Genomic DNA, 19,796 nt, shown 5'->3' on the forward strand with positions numbered 1-19,796 from the left:
TAATTTCTGCTCTCCGAATTCATATTCGTTATATAAATAGGCCCTTTTAATTTTATCTGGCTTGCCGTTCCAAATAAAATTTAATATTTTTTGTTCATATAATTTAAAAAGCAGGTCACTAGGTGTAGGCAAAACCATAAGCAAATAGGTAAACTGTGATATGACTAAAGAGTTAATCAGGGTGATTGTTCCACAAATAGACAGGTATTTTCCTTTCCATGGTAGCAAGATCTTATCTATTTTTGCAAACTTTCTATAAAAATTTATTGGAGTGAGATCATTTCTTTCTTTTGGGATTTGTATACCGAGTATGTCCACATCTCCATCAGACCATTTAATTGGTAAACTACATGGTAATGTAAAATGTGCATTTTTTAGTGATCCAATACGTAATATGGTACATTTATCATAATTTGGTTTTAATCCAGAGGATAGCAAAAGTATCTAGATCCTCTAGAGGCCGTGGAGAGACTCTAATTGTGGTTTAAAAAGAAAACATGAATCATCAGCGTACAATGACACCTTAGTTTCTAAGCCACGGATTTCTAATCCCTTAACCTGTCTAGGATCAGCGTGGCGCTAGCGGCACCCCCCCCCCCCCCCCCACTGAAAAACCAGTGCCGCGAAATTCAAAAAAAATATTTTTTTAAAATATTTAACTTTCACACATTAAAGTCCAATACAGCTAATGAAAGACACAGATCTTATGAATCCAGTCAACATTTCCGATTTTTAAAATGTTTTACAGGGAAGACACAATATGTAAAGATGTACATCTATTACCTAAAAATACATTAGCATATTCCACCATCTTTTATTTGTCCACCAACACCAGTAGCCATCACCAATTCGGCTAAACTAAGATATTTATAGCCCCTAACCAACAAAAAAACTCATTAGATGACAGTCTGATAACATATTTATGGTATGGGATAGGTTTTGTTAGAAAAAAGTGCATATTTCAGGTAGACTTCATAGTTTACAATTGCACCCACCATCACAAATGGACTAGAATAATTACAATGAGCAACGTGTTTACCTAACTACTAATCATCAAACATTTCGTAAAAATACACAGCATACACGAATCGAAAGACACAGATCCTGTGAATACAGACAATATTTCAGATTTTCTAAGTGTCTTACAGCGAAAACACAATAAATCGTTATATTAGCTTAGCACATAGCAATTAGCAGCCCAGCATTGATTCTAGCCAAAGTGAGCGATAAAAGTCAACATCGCCAAAAGATATTAATTTTTTCACTAACCTTCTCAGAATTCTTCCGATGACACTCCTGTAACATCACATTACAACATGCATATACAGTTTGATCGAAAATGTTTATATTTAGCCACCAAAATCATGGTTAGACAATGTGAAATGTAGACAAGCTGGTAAAGAAAACGTCCTTGCGCCACTTAGACAGTGATCTACTCTTATACATAAATACTCATAAACGTGACTAAAAAATATAGGGTGGACAGGGATTGATAGACAATTTAATTCTTAATACAATTGCGTTATTACATTTTTTAATTTATCCTTACTTTTCAATACAGTTTGCGCCAAGCGAAGCTACGTCAAAAAACATGGCGTCCTAAGCCACTAAAATGTTTCGACAGAAACACGATTTATCATAATAAAAATGTCCTACCTTGAGCTGTTCTTCCATCAGTATCTTGGGCAAAGGATCCTTTCTTGGGAGAAATCGTCTTTTGGTGGAAAGCTGTCCTCTTGCCATGTGGAAATGTCAACTACGTTCGGGATGAACTGAAAAGCGCACCCAACTTTTCACATCGTTGCAAAAATAAATGTCCCAAAATCGCACTAAACGGATATAAATTGCTATAAAACGCTTTAAATTAACTACTTTGTGATGTTTGTAACTCCTATAACGAGTGAAAAGATGACCGGAGAAATATAACAGGCTAAACTAACGCTTGGAACAGGAGAGGGTCGGTGTCTTCCACGCGCGTTACGCAGCAAGAAAAGACTTGCTAGCTAAAGGTTTTTTTCATTTGTAGGGCCTGTGAACGAGCAATCGAGCCCGTTGGAATCGTCATCACGTAAAGGCATCCAGGGGAAGACGTAAGAAGTGTCCGTATAGTCATAGCAACGACAGAGCCCTTTTAAATGACTTCAGAAAAGTGGCCAACGTTTCTCAAATCTGACTCCATGTCAGGGAAATTGCTGTAGAATGGGCTCTGTTCCACTTAGAGACAAAATTTCAACTCCTATAGAAACTATAGACTGTTTTCTATCCAATAATAATAATAATATGCATATTGTACGATCAAGGATTTTGTGGGAAGCCGTTTAAAAAATTAGCCACATTAGCATAAATAGTCTAAACAGCGCCCCCATCCCCAACAGGTTAATATTAATGTTTGATCTAATTTTAACAGCTAACATTTTGATGGCAATAATAAATAGATATGCCGATAGTGGGCAACCTTGTTTTACTCCTCTAGATAGTTTAAAACTTTCTGAGATGTAGCCATTATTTACTATTTTACACCTAGGGTTACTATACATAATTTTAACCCATTTTATAAGAGATTCCCCAAAATTGAAATATTCTAGGCATTTATATATAAACTCTAGTTGTACTTTATCAAAAGCCTTTTCAAAATCAGCTATGAAAACCAGGCCTGGTGTCCCCGATATTTCATAGTGTTCTATTGTTTCCAGTACTCGTCTTATATTATCTCCAATGTATCGTCCATGTAAAAAACCTGTCTGATTAGAATGAATCATATCTGACAATACTTTTTTCATCCTATGCACCAAGCATTTTGCTAGGATTTTTGCATCACAACACTGAAGTGTAAGAGGTCTCCAATTTTTTAAATGGACTGGATCTTTATATATACCACTTGGGTCCTGTTTCAGTAATAATGATATCAGACCTTCTTGTTGCGTGTCTGATAATCTACCATTTATTTAGGAGTGGTTAAAACAAGATAATAATGGTCCTTTGAGTATATCCCAAAAGGTTTTGTATACTTCCACTGGTATGCCATCCAGCCCTTGAGTTTTCCCATCCTTAAAGGCCCCAATTGCATCAAGCAGGTCCTCCTATGTAATTTGGCCTTCACATGAGTTTTTCTGTACAGCTGTTAATTTTAATGTATTATTAGGGAAAAATCCATACAATTAGTTTCAGTTAGTGGAGATGGAGGAGCCTGAAGCGAAAACATATTCTTAAAGTACTTGACTTCCTCTTTCAAAATATAATTTGGTGAATCATGCGTGACTCCATCATTTGTAACAAGTTTTAATACATTCTTTTTGGTAGCATTTCTATATTGAAAAAGAATTTGGTGCATTTTCCCCCATATTCCATCCAGTTCGCTTTATTTTTTATAATATATTACACTGGATCTTTCTTGAATAAATTCCTCCATTTCTTTTTGTTTTTCCTCTAACTTATTCTGTGCCTCTATGGTACCGTTTTTATTGCTATCTAACTGTACTGTTAGTCCTTCAATTTCCTTTGTTAACATGGACTCTTTTGATCTAAATTCCCTTTGTTTTATAGATGAGTACTGAATTGCATGGCCTCTAAAGGCACATTTAAAAGTGTCCCATACAATAAGGGGATCTGCTGTACCTATGTTATGTCTGAAAAAGTCAGTTATAAATTCTTCTGTCCTAGTTCTAAACAATTTATCATCCAGTAGGCTTTGATTAAATTTCCAATATCCTCGCCCACGTGAAAATTTTGTAAGAATAATATATACAGTGGTGCAAAAAAGTATTTAGTCAGCCACCAATTGTGCAAGTTCTCCCACTTAAAAAGATGAGAGAGGCCTGTAATTTTCATCATAGGTACACTTCAACTATGACAGACAAAATGAGAAAAAAAATCCAGAAAATCACATTGTAGGATTTTTAATGAATTTATTTGGAAATGATGGTGGAAAATAAGTATTTGGTCACCTACAAACAAGCAAGATTTCTGGCTATCACAGACCTGTAACTTCTTCTTTAAGAGGCTCCTCTGTCCTCCACTCGTTACCTGTATTAATGGAACCTGTTTGAACTTGTTATCAGTATAAAAGACACCTGTCCACAACCTCAAACAGTCACACTCCAAACTCCACTATGGCCAAGACCAAAGAGCTGTCAAAGGACACCAGAAACAAAATTGTAGACCTGCACCAGGCTGGGAAGACTGAATCTGCAATAGGTAAGCAGCTTGGTTTGAAGAAATCAACTGTGGGAGCAATTATTAGGAAATGGAAGACATACAAGACCACTGATAATCTCCCTCGATCTGGGGCTCCACGCAAGATCTCACCCCGTGGGGTCAAAATTATCACAAGAACGGTGGGCAAAAATCCCAGAACCACACAAGTGAATGACCTGCAGAGAGCTGGGACCAAAGTAACAAAGCATACCATCAGTAACACACTACGCCGCCAGAGACTCAAATTCTGCAGTGCCAGACATGTCCCCCTGCTTAAGCCAGTACATGTCCAGGCCCGTCTGAAGTTTGCTAGAGAGCATTTGGATGATCCAGAAGAAGATTGGGAGAATGTCATATGGTCAGATTAAACCAAAATAGAACTTTTTGGTAAAAACTCAACTCATCGTGTTTGGAGGACAAAGAATGCTGAGTTGCATCCAAAGAACATCATACCTACTGTGAAGCATGGGGGTGGAAACATCATGCTTGGGGCTGTTTTTCTGCAAAGGGACCAGGACGACTGATCCGTGTAAAGGAAAGAATGAATGGGGCCATGTATCGTGAGATTGAGTGAAAACCTCCTTCCATTAGCAAGGGCATTGAAGATGAAATCATGCTTTCAGCATGACAATGATCCCAAACACACCGCCCGGGCAACGAAGGAGTGGCTTCGTAAGAAGCATTTCAAGGTCCTGGAATGGCCTAGCCAGTCTCCAGATCTCAACCCCATAGAAAATCTTTGGAGGGAGTTGAAAGTCCGTGTTGCCCAGCAACAGCCCCAAAACATCACTGCTCTAGATGAGATCTGCATGGAGGAATGGGCCAAAATACCAGCAACAGTGTGTGAAAACGTTGTGAAGACTTACAGAAAACGTTTGACCTCTGTCATTGCCAACAAAGGGTATATAACAAAGTATTGAGATAAACTTTTGTTATTGACCAAATACTTATTTTACACCAGAATTTGCAAATAAATTCATTAAAAATCCTATAATGTGATTTTCTGGATTTTCTAATTTTGTCTGTCATAGTTGAAGTGTACCTATGATGAAAATTACAGGCCTCTCTCATCTTTTTAAGTGTGATTACTTGCACAATTGGTGGCTGACTAAATACTTTTTTGCCCCACTGTATGCCAATTATGTGATGATCCGACCGCATTCTGTCCCCTATCAACACTTCTTAAACTTTTGGTGCCAGAGAGAATGGTATAAGAAAGTAGTCAAGACGACTAGCTTGATTATTTCTCCGCTGTAATGGCTGTCTAATGCCGTTACTCTAAGGAGTAAGGGTCGGACCAAAATGCAGCGTTGAATGTAGACATAATGGAATTTATTAAAGAAAGACGAAACACGAAAACTCTTATACAAACTACAAAACAACAAACGACGTAGACAGACCTGAACTTGAGAACTTACATAGACACGAAGAACGCACAAACAGGAAAGACTAGCAAACGAACGAACAAACGAAACAGTCCCGTGTGGTGCAACAGACACAGGAACAATCACCCACAAACAAACAGTGAGAACAGCCTACCTTAATATGGTTCTCAATCAGAGGAAACGTCAAACACCTGCCTCTAATTGAGAACCATATCAGGCAACACATTTAACCCAACATAGAAACACATAACATAGAATGCCCAGCCCAACTCACGCCCTGACCAACTAAACACATACAAAAACAACAGAAAACTGGTCAGGAACGTGACAGACCCCCCCCCCCCCCCCTCAAGGTGCGAACTCCGGGCGCACCCCTAAAACACAAGGGGAGGGTCTGGGTGGGCATCTGTCCGCGGTGGTGACCCGGGGCAGGACGTGAACACCACTCCACCATTGTCTTTGTCCCCCTCCTTAGCGTCCCTTGCCCCCGACCATGGTCCAGGAACCTTCACCAAGGCCCCTCCTAAATATAGACAACTCAGGACAGAGGGGTAGCTCAGGACAGAGGGGTAGCTCAGGACAGAGGGGTAGCTCAGGACAGAGGGGTAGCTCAGGACAGAGGGGTAGCTCAGGACAGAGAGGTAGCTCCGGACTGAACGACAGCTCAGGACTGAAGGACAGCTCAGGACTGAAGGACAGCTCAGGACTGAAGGACAGCTCAGGACAGAGAGGTAGCTCCGGACTGGCGGGCAGCTCATGGCTGGCGGCCCCCGACTGGCTGGCGGGCAGCTCATGGCTGGCGGCTCCCGACTGGCTGGCGGCTCCCGACTGGCTGGCGGCTCCCGACTGGCTGGCGGCTCCCGACTGGCTGGCGGCTCCCGGCCGGCGGACGGCTCCGGCGGCTCCCGGCCGGCGGACGGCTCCCGGCCGGCGGACGGCTCCGGCGGCTCCCGGCCGGCGGACGGCTCCGGCGGCTCCCGGCCGGCGGACGGCTCCGGCGGCTCCCGGCCGGCGGACGGCTCCGGCGGCTCCCGGCCGGCTCCGGCGGCTCCCGGCCGGCGGACGGCTCTGGCGGCGCTGGGCAGACGGACGGCTCTGGACGGCTGAGGCGCACTGTAGGCCTGGTGCGTGGTGCCAGAACTGTTGGTACCGGACTGGAGACACGCACCTCAAGGCTAGTGCGGGGAGCATGAACAGGGCACACTGGTTTCTCAAAGCGCACTATAGGCCTGGTGTGTGGTGCCGGAACTGGTGGTACCGGACTGAGGGCATGCACCTCAGGGCGAGTACGGGGAGAAGGAACAGTGCGTACAGGGCTCTGGAGACGCACAGGAGGCTTGGTGCGTGGTGCCGGCACTGGTGGTACTGGGCTGAGGGCACGCACCTCAAGGCGAGTGCTGGAACTGGAGACCTGGTACGTGGCGCCGGCACCAGAGAGCTGGTGCATGGGGCTGCCACAGGAGAGCTGGTGCGCTGAGCTGGCACAGGACGTGCAGGGCTAGGGAGGCGCACAGGAGGCCTGGTGCGTGAGGCTGGCACGGTCTTCACCAGACGGCTAGCCCGCACCTCAGGACGAGTATGGAGAGCTGACTCAGGTGGCATCAAATCCCCGACACGCTCCGTCAGGCGGATGTCGTGCCTCATGCACCAAACCAGCAAATCCCTCATTACTCTCTCCTCCAATTTCCCCATTAAATCCTTCACAGTCTCTACCTCGCTCACCTCCAATACCGCCCTCACCGGCTCCTTACGGTAATCAGGAGGAGTTGGCTCAAGTCTCCTGACTGACCTCCTTGGATGAGGAGGAGGAGTAAGGGTCGGACCAAAATGCAGCGTTGAATGTAGACATAATGGAATTTATTAAAGAAAGACGAAACACGAAAACTCTTATACAAACTACAAAACAACAAACGACGTAGACAGACGAGAACTTACATATAGACACGAAGAACGCACGAACAGGAAAGACTAGCAAACGAACGAACAAACGAAACAGTCCCGTGTTGTGCAACAGACACAGACACAGGAACAATCACCCACAAACAAACAGTGAGAACGGCCTACCTTAATATGGTTCTCAATCAGAGGAAACGTCAAACACCTGCCTCTAATTGAGAACCATATCAGGCAACACATTTAACCCAACATAGAAACACATACCATCGAATGCCCATCCCAACTCACGCCCTGACCAACTAAACACAAACAAAAACAACAGAAAACAGGTCAGGAACGTGACATCCGCCATGTATATCTCACTAGATCAGGTTATTTAAGTCTCCATATATCCACTAATTCCAATATATCCATGATTTCCTTAAGTGCCTGAGGGTGATAGTTTGTAGTGTGATTTATTTTCCGGTCCATAGAGGTATTTAAGACCGTATTAAAATCTCCCACTATAACAATAGAGTCTAGTGTTGCTTGTAGAGTTGATACATAATATATTTTTTCAAAGAAGCTTGGATCATCATTATTCAGACCGTATAGGTTAATAAGCCATATCTGTTTATTGTCCAATAACATATTTAAAATAATCCATCTACCTTGATGATCTGTTTGGACAATTTGCACATTTGGATCAAAATTATTGTTAATTAAAACCATCACCCCTTTTGAATTTCTTTGCCCATGGGAGAAATATATTTCGCCCCCCGAGTTATTTTTCACAAAACTTAATCTAAAAATGTTGAATGGGTTTCCTGTAAACAATAGATATTATAATCCTTCTCTTTTAGCCAGGTAAATACTGATCGTCTTTTCTTATTATCTGCTAAGCCATTACAATTGTAACTGGCTATACTTATTCACCACTTACCATAATGAGACACAACTTTCAATTATTTTTATCAAAATATATGTTTGTAAACGTACCATTAAAAAGTAACATGATGATTGAGTGTCTATATAGCTGTACCATGATATTTGCATGTAAACCTCCAATTGGTCCCTACTATTCCACCCACTAAAAGCCCTCCTCATCCCGAGTTGGGTTGTCATCCCAATGCCCGGCAGACCACCCTCAACCCCCTGTATCCCATAGCCCTAAACCGACTGGGATCTATCCTTTGAAAAGAGCACACAATGCCATTTACCGAATTGAAGTAGATCAACTGCCAAATGCATTTCCATCGCCCTCACCTCGATTTGTATTATATATAGCTGTGAATCATCCTCTATTGTCCCTAACATCTTTTACTCCTTCGCAACAGTTGTGGGATACACACATACACCCACACACACTCAACCATTACCCCCACACAACCATAAGCTCACTTTCTCAACAATTGCACCATCCCAGAGCCCAACTCAAGATAGGTCATGATTTACAAATGCATTTGCAGCTGCATGAGAAGGCCTGCAAGACCGCGCAAAAAAATGGGCAACAATTGAGAGATTTTATTTACCATTGTCACATCCTAGATGATGGAGGTCAAACGTACACCTTCTTCCTGAAACACCCACAATACGGTCACCCGTAATGACCATATTCCCAAGCATCTCCATGCAGTCCGACTTTGATTATGTGCCACCAGGGTCACAATAATATACCCCCTCTCTGAATGTCCGAGTGTGACCCCCTCCCCATGGGTTACTGTAGCTAGTGTTGCCAGCACTGCCACTGCCTGGGTGGGGGCACCCCACCGGAATCCCCACCGGCTAGGTACAAGGTCGTCAAGGTTCTCATTAGCAGCTTTGAGAATTTTCTTGTATATTATGCTCTCCCTTTAGGGGGCTTTGGCTTTGCAGGACCAACCCTGCCAAGCAGGCTCAGAATCTTGAGGGGGCAGTGCTGCTCTTGGTCTTTGACCTCATTTTAGCTGCATACAGACTGCTTACAGCAGGCACATAAAACAGTTAGGGACTTCTCCTTAGTATCTGGGTCATTCAGGTGGGTGTCTAGGGTATAGGGTCATGGACCGTACCATTAAAATAGGATCATAAATAAATAATTTGATATAATTTTTTTTTTTAAATGTAGTTCCCCATGATAGGACAATAAATAAATAAGATGTATAATTCATTCTAAAAGTATATCCATCATCTGAACAACATTGAAAGCCCTCTCATACCCCGGCTCACAGCAATACATTGGCTCTGGGATATGCAACCATTTCATTACTCACTCACTCAACTTTCAAAACATAACAAATAAAAATAAACACATACCACACCATCCACGCATACTGTGCCTTCTGTTTACTTCGTTTTAATCTTCACATTGTTGAATTAGTGCTTGTGTGTTCAATTAGTTATATGTGAAGATATATAGAAAAGCTACAGTGGGGAGAACAAATATTTGACACAATCAATCAATCAAGTTTATTTTATATAGCCCTTCGTACATCAGCTAATATCTCGAAGTGCTGTACAGAAACCCAGCCTAAAACCCCAAACAGCAAGCAATGCAGGTGTAGAAGCACGGTGGCTAGGAAACACTCCCTAGAAAGGCCAAAACCTAGGAAGAAACCTAGAGGAACCAGGCTATGAGGGGTGGCCAGTCCTCTTCTGGCTGTGCCGGGTGGAGATTACACACTGCCGATTTTGCAGGTTTTCCTACTTACAAAGCATGTAGAGGTCTGTAATTTTTATCATAGGTACACTTCAACTGTGAGAGACGGAATCTAAAACAAAAATCCAGAAAATCACATTGTATGATTTTTAAGTAATTACTTTGCATTTTATTGCATGACATAAGTATTTGATACATCAGAAAAGCAGAACTTAATATTTGGTACAGAAACCTTTGTTTGCAATTACAGGGATCATACGTTTCCTGTAGTTCTTGACCAAGTTTGCACAGACTGCATCAGGGATTTTGTCCTACTCCTCCATACAGACCTTCTCCAGATCCTTCAGGTTTCGGGGCTGTCGCTGGGCAATACGGACTTTCAGCTCCCTCCAAAGATTTTCTATTGGGTTCAGGTCTGGAGACTGGCTATGCCACTCCAGGACCTTGAGATGCTTCTTATGGAGCCACTCCTTAGTTGCCCTGGCTGTGTGTTTCAGGTCATTGTCATGCTGGAAGACCCAGCCACGACTCATCTTCAATGCTCTTGCTGAGGGAAGGAGGTTGTTGGCTAAGATCTCGCGATACATGGCCCCATCCATCCTCCCCTCAATACGGTGCAGTCGTCCTGTCCCCTTTGCAGAAAAGCACCCCCCAAGAATGATGTTTCCACCTCCATGCTTCACGGTTGGGATGGTGTTCTTGGGGTTGTACTCATCCTTCTTCTTCCTCCAAACACGGCGAGTGGAGTTTAGACCAAAAAGCTCTATTTTTGTCTCATCAGACCACATGACCTCCTCCCATTCCTCCTCTGGATCATCCAGATGGTCATTGGCAAACTTCAGACGGGCCTGGACATGCGCTGGCTTGAGCAGGGGGACCTTGCGTGCGCTGCAGGAATTTAATCCATGACGGTGTGGTGTGTTACTAATGGTTTTCTTTGAGACTGTGGTCCCAGCTCTCTTCAGGTCATTGACCAGGTCCTGCCGTGTAGTTCTGGGCTGATCCCCCACCTTCCTCATGATCATTGATGCCCCACAAGGTGATATCTTGCATGGACCCCCAGACCGAGGGTGATTGACCGTCATCTTGAACTTCTTCCATTTTCTAATAATTGCGCCAACAGTTGTTGCCTTCTCACCAAGCTGCTTGCCTATTGTCCCATAGTCCATCCCAGCCTTGTGCAGGTCTACAATTTTATCCCTGATGTCCTTACACAGCTCTCTGGTCTTGTCCATTGTGGAGAGGTTGGAGTCTGTTTGATTGAGTGTGTGGACAGGTGTCTTTTATACAGGTAACGAGTTCAAACAGGTGCAGTTAATACACGTAATGAGTGGAGAACAGGAGGGCTTCTTAAAGAAAAACGAACAGGTCTGTGAGAGCCGGAATTCTTACTGGTTGGTAGGTGATCAAATACTTATGTCATGCAATAAAATGCAAATTATTTACTTAAAAATCATACAATGTGATTTTCTGGATTTTTGTTTTAGATTCCGTCTCTCACAGTTGAAGTGTACCTATGATAAAAAATTACAGACCTCTACATGCTTTGTAAGTAGGAAAACCTGCAAAATCGGCATTGTGTCAAATACTTGTTCTCCCACTGTATATTTTTTATTGTATTGTTACAATCCATAACCGGGCTAGAATTGTGTTTATTTTCCTAATTTTTGAGAACTTTGTAATTTTTAAAATAACCATGGAGTAGTCTTTGTGTCTCTGAACAACTGGTTATCAATATATAGTTTATCAACAACAAGAGCTACTCGTTTCACTTTTAATCTATTTTCTTTGAAAATTGGATACAGAACTTTGCGCCAATCTGCAATTTCCTTCGGAAACTGATCATTCATGCCAATTTTGGTCCCAGCAAGTCTTTTACCCAGGCTTTTAACCATTATTTTATCTTTAAATGAAGCAAATTTGGCAACGATTGGGCGTTCATACCTTTGGCCTCTCTGTCCGAAGCGGTGTACACGTTCAAGTTGGATTTTGTCGATAACTTCGCGTGGAATCTGAAGCGCTGTGAGGAGAAACTCTCTAACTACAGATTCAGGAACTTCTCCTTCTTTCTCTTGGATACCTGTAAGTACCAGATTCTCTCTCATTGATCTAGTTTATGTCCAGTAAGGCTTCCCTCAGAACGGTGTTCTCCTTTTTAATTTCATTCATTTCGGTTTCAATCTTATTGACTGTCCATTTTAGCTTGTGTGTTTCCTTCTCCAATGTCACAGCTTTTTCATCACTCATCTCGAGGCTTGCCTTCAACTCTTTTATATCCTTCCTAACTAATTCAAGTATACCCAGTTTGTCATTTATTGATTTTAACAGATCGGTTTCGACCTTTACCATTCCCGGTGGTGAAAATATTAAATCATCAGTGTCTGTAAAAGAGTCACGTTTTCGTTTTGAAATCGGTTCCCCTGTCTTACTCTCCATCATGTTTGGGTGTTGCTTGTTTTCGTAATATTTGTCGATAAATGTCTCTAGTCTTAAGATTTGTTTTGTGTCATTATCCAGATTGAAGGTTATCACCCACCAGATTATGTAGGGCTAATATTTTAGTCTAACTTGCAGATATTGAATATTACGTTTTATCTTGAGGTGCAGTCCGCCATTACTTCGTTCAGTCCGCCATTACCTTTACGTCCGACACGTCCCTACGTCCCACGTCCGCACACCCTCCCTCCTGATGTGTCTGTTACTTGAACTCTGTGAAGCATTTATTTGGGCTGCAATTCCTGAGGCTGGTAACTCTAATGAACTTAATCTCTGCAGCTGAGGTAACTATGGGTCTTCCATGACTGTGGCAGTCCTCATGAGACAGTTTCATAATGGGGCTTGATGGTTTTTGCGACTGCACTTTATTTTTTTAAATGTAACCTTTTTTTAACTAGGCAAGTCAGTTAAGAACAAATTCTTATTTATAATGACGGCCTACACAGGCCAAACCCGGATGACGCTGGGCCAATTGTGCGCTGCCCTAATCTTCCTTTGGTTCTGTGAGTCGGCTGAAGAGGCGGCAGATAGCCTAGTGGTTAGAGCGTTGGGCCAGTAAACTAAAGTTTGCTGGATCGAATCCTTGAGCTGACAAGGTAAAAATCTGTCGTTCTGCCTCTGAACAAGGCAATGTTCAGAGGCAGTGTTCTCCGGTAGGCCGTCATTGTAAATAAAAATGTGTTCTTAACTCACTTGCCTAGTTAAATTTGAAAAAGTATTATAATTAAAAAGCACTAATGTCACAATGGACCTTCCAAGCACCTGGTAGGTTTCATGTTTTGTCATGTGAAGAAGAGATCTAAAACAAACAAAAAAAGTATGTTCACAAGAGGAATCATTTATCCCTCCTGTTGTGTTCTTTTTATGTTGATTAATTCTCTTCCCTGTCCAAAATGACCGCTCCATTATAGCTGATTATAAATCAATAAATATATTGTCACCTAATGTTGTGTTAGATCTTTTTATCAACTTTCGTTCTTATGAACATTTACGAGTTTTGAACTTCTATTTGCAATTTATGACCTGTAGGCCTTAATGACCTGAGCTCATACAACTCATTTATGAGTTTAAAAAGAAACATAATGTATGGATTATTTTGACAATAACAAATACTCAGATGAAACTATATTGTGCTATTTATCACAGACTACTCAAAGTTTAACAAGGACTCTCTCCTCCTCACTAGTGTCATGATCAAAGATATTATCCAGAGCCTCACATACAGTATATCGTTTGGTCATTGTGCTGCCACAGAATGAATTGTGAGCAAGGCCTCCAAAAAATGTATATACCATTTTTCAGAGAAAGAACTTGTAAATCTGTCAAATTCGGCAGGAACACAGCAGGAGGTTTGATGGAGAGGTTTGGTGCCCATCCACCAAAGAAGACAAATAGTCATTTTTAATTCTGGCATATGATAAACACCACATTATATTTTAGACGACTTAACAAGATTGAAACTGAGAGCTGACTCCCATGACCATATCAGCATATGAGCGAATGCAACAATGATGTAAGATAACATTTACACTTTAAAAAAACACTTGAACATTTACCTGATGTGGGGTATTGTGTTGTTATTGTGGTTGCCGATGCCTTTGTTGTTGTTGTTGGACATGGAGGTGGATCGCATTCTTCTGGCGAATCTCTATTAGAACGGGCCGTTTTTAGAAAATCTTCAACAAACTGAAAATAGTGTCCTGTCTGCCATTTCTCGTCTCTATAGTGGCACTCAAAATCAGACGTGATCACCTCCTGGGGATACAAAAGGGAAATACTAATCTCAATGGTGTGAAATTCAAAACATAAACATGTTAGCTTGAACTTTTCCTCCCCAATGGCGCTCTCATTTAAGCGATGCAGCAAATAGTTCAAAGAACATAGCTGGACAGAGATGTTTGAGCCCAAAATTAAGACATATAGGACAAGGGGGACTTAACTATCCCTATTGGATTATGAGCAAAGTTAATATGAGTAATATGCTTTAAATTTATTACATCTGTGAACATATTTCTTCACTCTCATGAGACTACAAGAGGTCCCTTTGTGAATACCTGATCTACCTGACAGATGACCCAGTCCTCACAAGACATTATTGCTGACAACTCTGATGTGGTCACTGGGATATAACCTGTTTATTAATTTATTCTAGTCTCTTGTATTTCTCTATTTCATGTCAATGGGCCAGAAAGAATTGCATGAATGTATGTGTTATTGGCCAGCTCCACTAGAAGGAGCCAGGTAGTCATCCCAGTCAAAGCCTCTATCCAACAAGTCCTTTGCCAATTCAGTCTTCAATGTTTTGAAGCGTTTAACTAACTCATTGCACTATGGGTGGTATGCTTATTGCGATAATTGTAATTGGTAATGACATATTGGTATCATAAATATTATATGTACAGTAATGCACTTCAAAGGTGCATTTTTGAATAGCCTTAAACATGTGTCCTCATCAAAATAAACCTGTCATAGTATCTATCGCAGTTACATTATTAGTATTAGAATCAAAGCTCCAAACATACCAAGTTCTTCATGTGATATCGCGTCTCTTTCAGCATTTCGATCAATATGCTGATATTATATTTGTTGGAAGAAATGTTTCCAAACTTGTCTGCCAATCCTCGTAAACTGAGTTCCAAGTGGAAAACATTCAGCGTGACCCAACACATTCCACCCTGAAAAAGAAAACAATAATCCAGACATAAGAATCATGGCTACTGGACAGTTTTGACACTTCAAATGTATAGTCCACCCTCTAAAAAAGTCAGGCATCACAGACATTCAATTATATTTTCTAAGAAATACAAACATTTGAAGTTATAATAATAGTATAATCATGCTATTGAGAAGAAAACTAAATCTTACCACTTCTTTTGGAATGTATGTCACAGGAATCTTGTAATCTTTAGGTATATTTTGTTTCTGTTGAAAAACAGACAATATCAAAACATTTATACCAGAAAAGTTTGTCAACGAACTACTAATTTACATTAATGCTAATTAGTGTTGCACAGTATATCAAAACATATGTACTTTTTTGATACTAGAACATGAAAAACTGTTGTTGTTACTTTCGTCACTTTTCTCAAATGTGTCTCATGTCGTATACTGATTGAGAGGATCAAGTCTGCCTATCAGTGCAGCCGATGTCCCCTTAGCACGAGCGCACCTGTCACGTTCCTGACCTATTTATGTTAGTTTTTGTGTGTTAGTTGGTCAGGACGTGAGGTTGGGTGGGCATTCTATGTTATCTGTTTCTATGTTGGTTTTGGTTTGCCTGGTATGGCTCTTGATTAGAGGCAGGTGGTTTGCGTTTGCCTCTAATTAAGAGTCATATTTAGGTAGGGCATTCTCACTGTTTGTTTGTGGGTGATTGTCTTCCGTGTCAGTATGTTTGTTCGTACCACACTGGACTGTAGCGTTTGTTTGTTTCGTTTCGTTTCGATGTCGTCTGTTTCCTGTACGTGAGTTTATGTTTAGTTATGTAAGTTTATGTTCAGGTTTCGTTCGACGTCGTTTTCTTGTTTTGTTATTTCGTAAGTGTATTTGTTTTCGTGTTGCCATCATCGTTGTTTAATAAAGATGGCTTATTTCCCGCAAGCTGCGTTTTGGTCTTCAGATCCCTCTCTCCTCACCTCATCTGAGGATGAGGAGAGCACAAGCCGTTACAGAATCACCCACCCCGCTAAGACCAAGCGGCAAGGGAAAATTAAACGGAGTAAGGGACAGGAGAGAAAGGAGCAATGGACATGGGATGATGTTTTGGACGGAAAGGGTTGCTACACTTGGGAGGAGATCCTGGCTGGGAGGGATCGCCTCCCATGGGAACAGGTGGAGGCACTGAGGAGAGCAGAGGCTACCGGGGAGAGGAACCGGAGCTATGAGGGAACGCGTCTGGCACGGAAGCCGAAAAAGCCCGTAAGTAATTCCCAAAAATTTCTTGGGGGGGGGCTAGGAGGTAGTGGGCCAAGGGCAGGTAGGAGACCTGCGCCCACTTCCCAGGCTTACCGTGGAGAGCGGGAGTACGGGCAGGCGCCGTGTTACGCAGTAGAGCGCACGGTGTCTCCTGTACGAGTGCATAGCCCAGTGCGGGTTATTCCACCTCCCCGCACTGGGAGGGCTAGATTGGGTATTGAGCCAGGTGTCATGAGGCCGGCTCAACGCGTCTGGTCTCCAGTGCGTCTCCTCGGGCCGGCATACATGGCACCTGCCTTACGCATGGTTTCTCCGGTTCGCCTACATAGCCCGGTGCGGGTTATTCCACCTCCCCGCACTGGTCGGGCAACCGGGAGTATTCAATCAGGTAAGGTTGGGCAGGCTCAATGCTCAAGAGTGCCAGTACGCCTCCACGGTCCGGTATTTCCGGCACCACCTCCCCGCCCCAGCCTAGTACCTACAGTGTATACACTACGCACTAGGCTACCAGTGCGTATCCTGAGCCCTGTTCCTTCTCCACGCACTCTCCCTGTAGTGCGTGGATCTAGCCCGGTGCCTCCAGTTCCGGCCCCACGCACTAAGCTACCAGTGCGTCTCCAGAGCCCTGTACACACTGTATATTCTCCCCCTACTAATCCTGATGTGCTTGTCCTCAGCCCGGCGTCACCAGTGCCGGTACCACGCATCAGGGATAGAGTAGGCTTTGAGAATACAGCGTGCCCTGTTCCTGCTCCCCGCACTAGTAGGAAGGTGCTTGTCATTAGCACGGTGCCTCCAGTTCCGGCACCACGCACCAGGTCTACAGTGTACCGTATCCGGCCAGAGCCATCCGTCTCCCCAGCGCCATCTGAGCCATCCGTCTCCCCAGCGCCATCTGAGCCATCCGTCTCCCCAGCGCCATCTGAGCCATCCGTCTCCCCAGCGCCATCTGAGCCATCCGTCTCCCCAGCGCCATCTGAGCCATCCGTCTCCCCAGCGCCATCTGAGCCATCCGTCTGCCAGGAGCCTGCAAAGCCGCCCGTCTGCCATGAGCCTGCAAAGCCGCCCGTCTGCCATGAGCCTGCAAAGCCGCCCGTCTGCCATGAGCCTACAGAGCCGTCAGCCAGACAGGAGCCGCTAGAGCCGTCCGCCAGACAGGAGCCGCTAGAGCCGTCAGCCAGACAGGATCTGCCAGAGCCGCCAACCAGACAGGATCTGCCAGAGCCGCCAACCAGACAGGATCTGCCAGAGCCGCCAACCAGACAGGATCTGCCAGAGCCGCAAACCAGACAGGATCTGCCAGAGCCGCAAACCAGACAGGATCTGCCAGAGCCGCCAGCGAGCCATGAGCAGCCAGAGCCGTCAGAACGCCATGAGCAGCCAGAGCCGTCAGAGCGCCATGAGCAGCCAGAGCCGTCAGAGCGCCATGAGCAGCCAGAGCCGTCAGAGCGCCATGAGCGTCGAGAGCCGTCAGAGCGCCATGAGCGTCGAGAGCCGTCAGCCTGCCATGAGCGTCGAGAGTCGTCAGCCTGCCATGAGCGTCGAGAGTCGTCAGCCTGCCATGAGCGTCGAGAGCCGTCAGCCTGCCATGAGCGTCGAGAGCCGTCAGCCTGCCATGAGCGTCGAGAGCCGTCAGCCTGCCATGAGCGTCGAGAGTCGTCAGTCAGCCATGAGCTGCCCTTCAGCCTGAAAAGGCTAGATACCCAGAACTGCCCATCAGTCCAGAGCTGTCTCTCTGTCCGGAGCTGCCTTTCAGTCCGGAGTTGCCCCTCTATCCTGATCTCCCTCTCTATCTTTTTCTACCTCTATATTCTTATCTATCCCTCTGTCTTGGTTTATCTCTCTGTCCCGGTATTGTTATTCTTAGATATGTTATTAAGAGGATTTTGTGGGGGAAGAAAGAGGGTGGACATTCTTGGAGGGAGGAGGCTAGGATGGATTATGGTGGGGTGGGAACCGCGCCCGGAGCCTGAGCCACCACCGTGGTTAGATGCCCACCCAGACCCTCCCCTAGACTTTGTGCTGGTGCGTCCGGAGTTCGCACCTTGTGGGGGGGGTACTGTCACGTTCCTGACCTATTTATGTTAGTTTTTGTGTGTTAGTTGGTCAGGACGTGAGGTTGGGTGGGCATTCTATGTTATCTGTTTCTATGTTGGTTTTGGTTTGCCTGGTATGGCTCTTGATTAGAGGCAGGTGGTTTGCGTTTGCCTCTAATTAAGAGTCATATTTAGGTAGGGCATTCTCACTGTTTGTTTGTGGGTGATTGTCTTCCGTGTCAGTATGTTTGTTCGTACCACACTGGACTGTAGCGTTTGTTTGTTTCGTTTCGTTTCGATGTCGTCTGTTTCCTGTACGTGAGTTTATGTTTAGTTATGTAAGTTTATGTTCAGGTTTCGTTCGACGTCGTTTTCTTGTTTTGTTATTTCGTAAGTGTATTTGTTTTCGTGTTGCCATCATCGTTGTTTAATAAAGATGGCTTATTTCCCGCAAGCTGCGTTTTGGTCTTCAGATCCCTCTCTCCTCACCTCATCTGAGGATGAGGAGAGCACAAGCCGTTACAGCACCGTTCATGCAACATGTTGGCTCCCCACTCAGGCTGCACAGAAGTTAACACACTTGAATAATGCAACAAGGCATGTTGAAATGTTGATACTGTTAATTACTTATTAGAAAACTTTACAATACAAGATGATACCGGTAGCTTCCTACTTTGTAAGCTAACTTTCCTTGCTAGCTTACAGATGACGCTGACATCAATTCACTATCCTAGTACTTTGTTTGTGATGCAAAATATGATGATTTCTAAGCTAATTGTCACCAAAAACTTTGTTAATTCACTTAATCATCTCCATCCAAAGATCCTTTCCCCCTTCGTCTGTCACGTCTCTTCCTCACCAAACTAAACTGACTGTGTGGGCATGTGACTCATCATGAATGACGTCATTACTGGGTTTAAGGAGACAGCGGGCACTTTTATAAGAGAAGAGATTGCTACTTCTATGACATTTTGTTGATCAGTACAATAAAATAAGTCCCAAATGGAAGGGAAACAGATTGTCTGTTATCTGTAGCCATATGAAAGCAGCGAAAACAAGCTCAAAACTCAATGCATGTACACAGTCCTATTGAATATGCATTCACCTGTATTGTGGATAGACCGCCTAGACTACATCTTGATTTCCCAGTTTATCAATAGAGATTTACTATTCAAATAAATGATTACCATTATTCTGTTATTTAGTTAGATTGGTAAAAACAAAGCCAAATTAATTGTATGATTTTATAATTAATGA

The 19,796-nt window shown here is 43.5% G+C and overlaps 1 protein-coding gene across 1 annotated transcript in view; it reads right to left on the reverse strand.

Moving 5' to 3' along the window:
• Positions 1 to 19,796, reverse strand: part of LOC129866712 (kit ligand-like) — a 71,060-nt gene that overhangs the window by 18,673 nt on the left and 32,591 nt on the right. Inside the window, exons 3-5 of the mRNA XM_055939543.1 lie at positions 15,454 to 15,510; positions 15,111 to 15,263; positions 14,145 to 14,343 (exon numbers count right to left, since the gene is read on the reverse strand). Of these exons, the coding sequence (XP_055795518.1) occupies positions 14,145 to 14,343; positions 15,111 to 15,263; positions 15,454 to 15,510 (409 nt within the window). The remainder of the gene's footprint in view (positions 1 to 14,144; positions 14,344 to 15,110; positions 15,264 to 15,453; positions 15,511 to 19,796) is intronic.

The sequence above is a fragment of the Salvelinus fontinalis genome, chromosome 12 (assembly GCF_029448725.1).
Source record: "Salvelinus fontinalis isolate EN_2023a chromosome 12, ASM2944872v1, whole genome shotgun sequence".
Classification (NCBI taxonomy): domain Eukaryota; kingdom Metazoa; phylum Chordata; class Actinopteri; order Salmoniformes; family Salmonidae; genus Salvelinus; species Salvelinus fontinalis.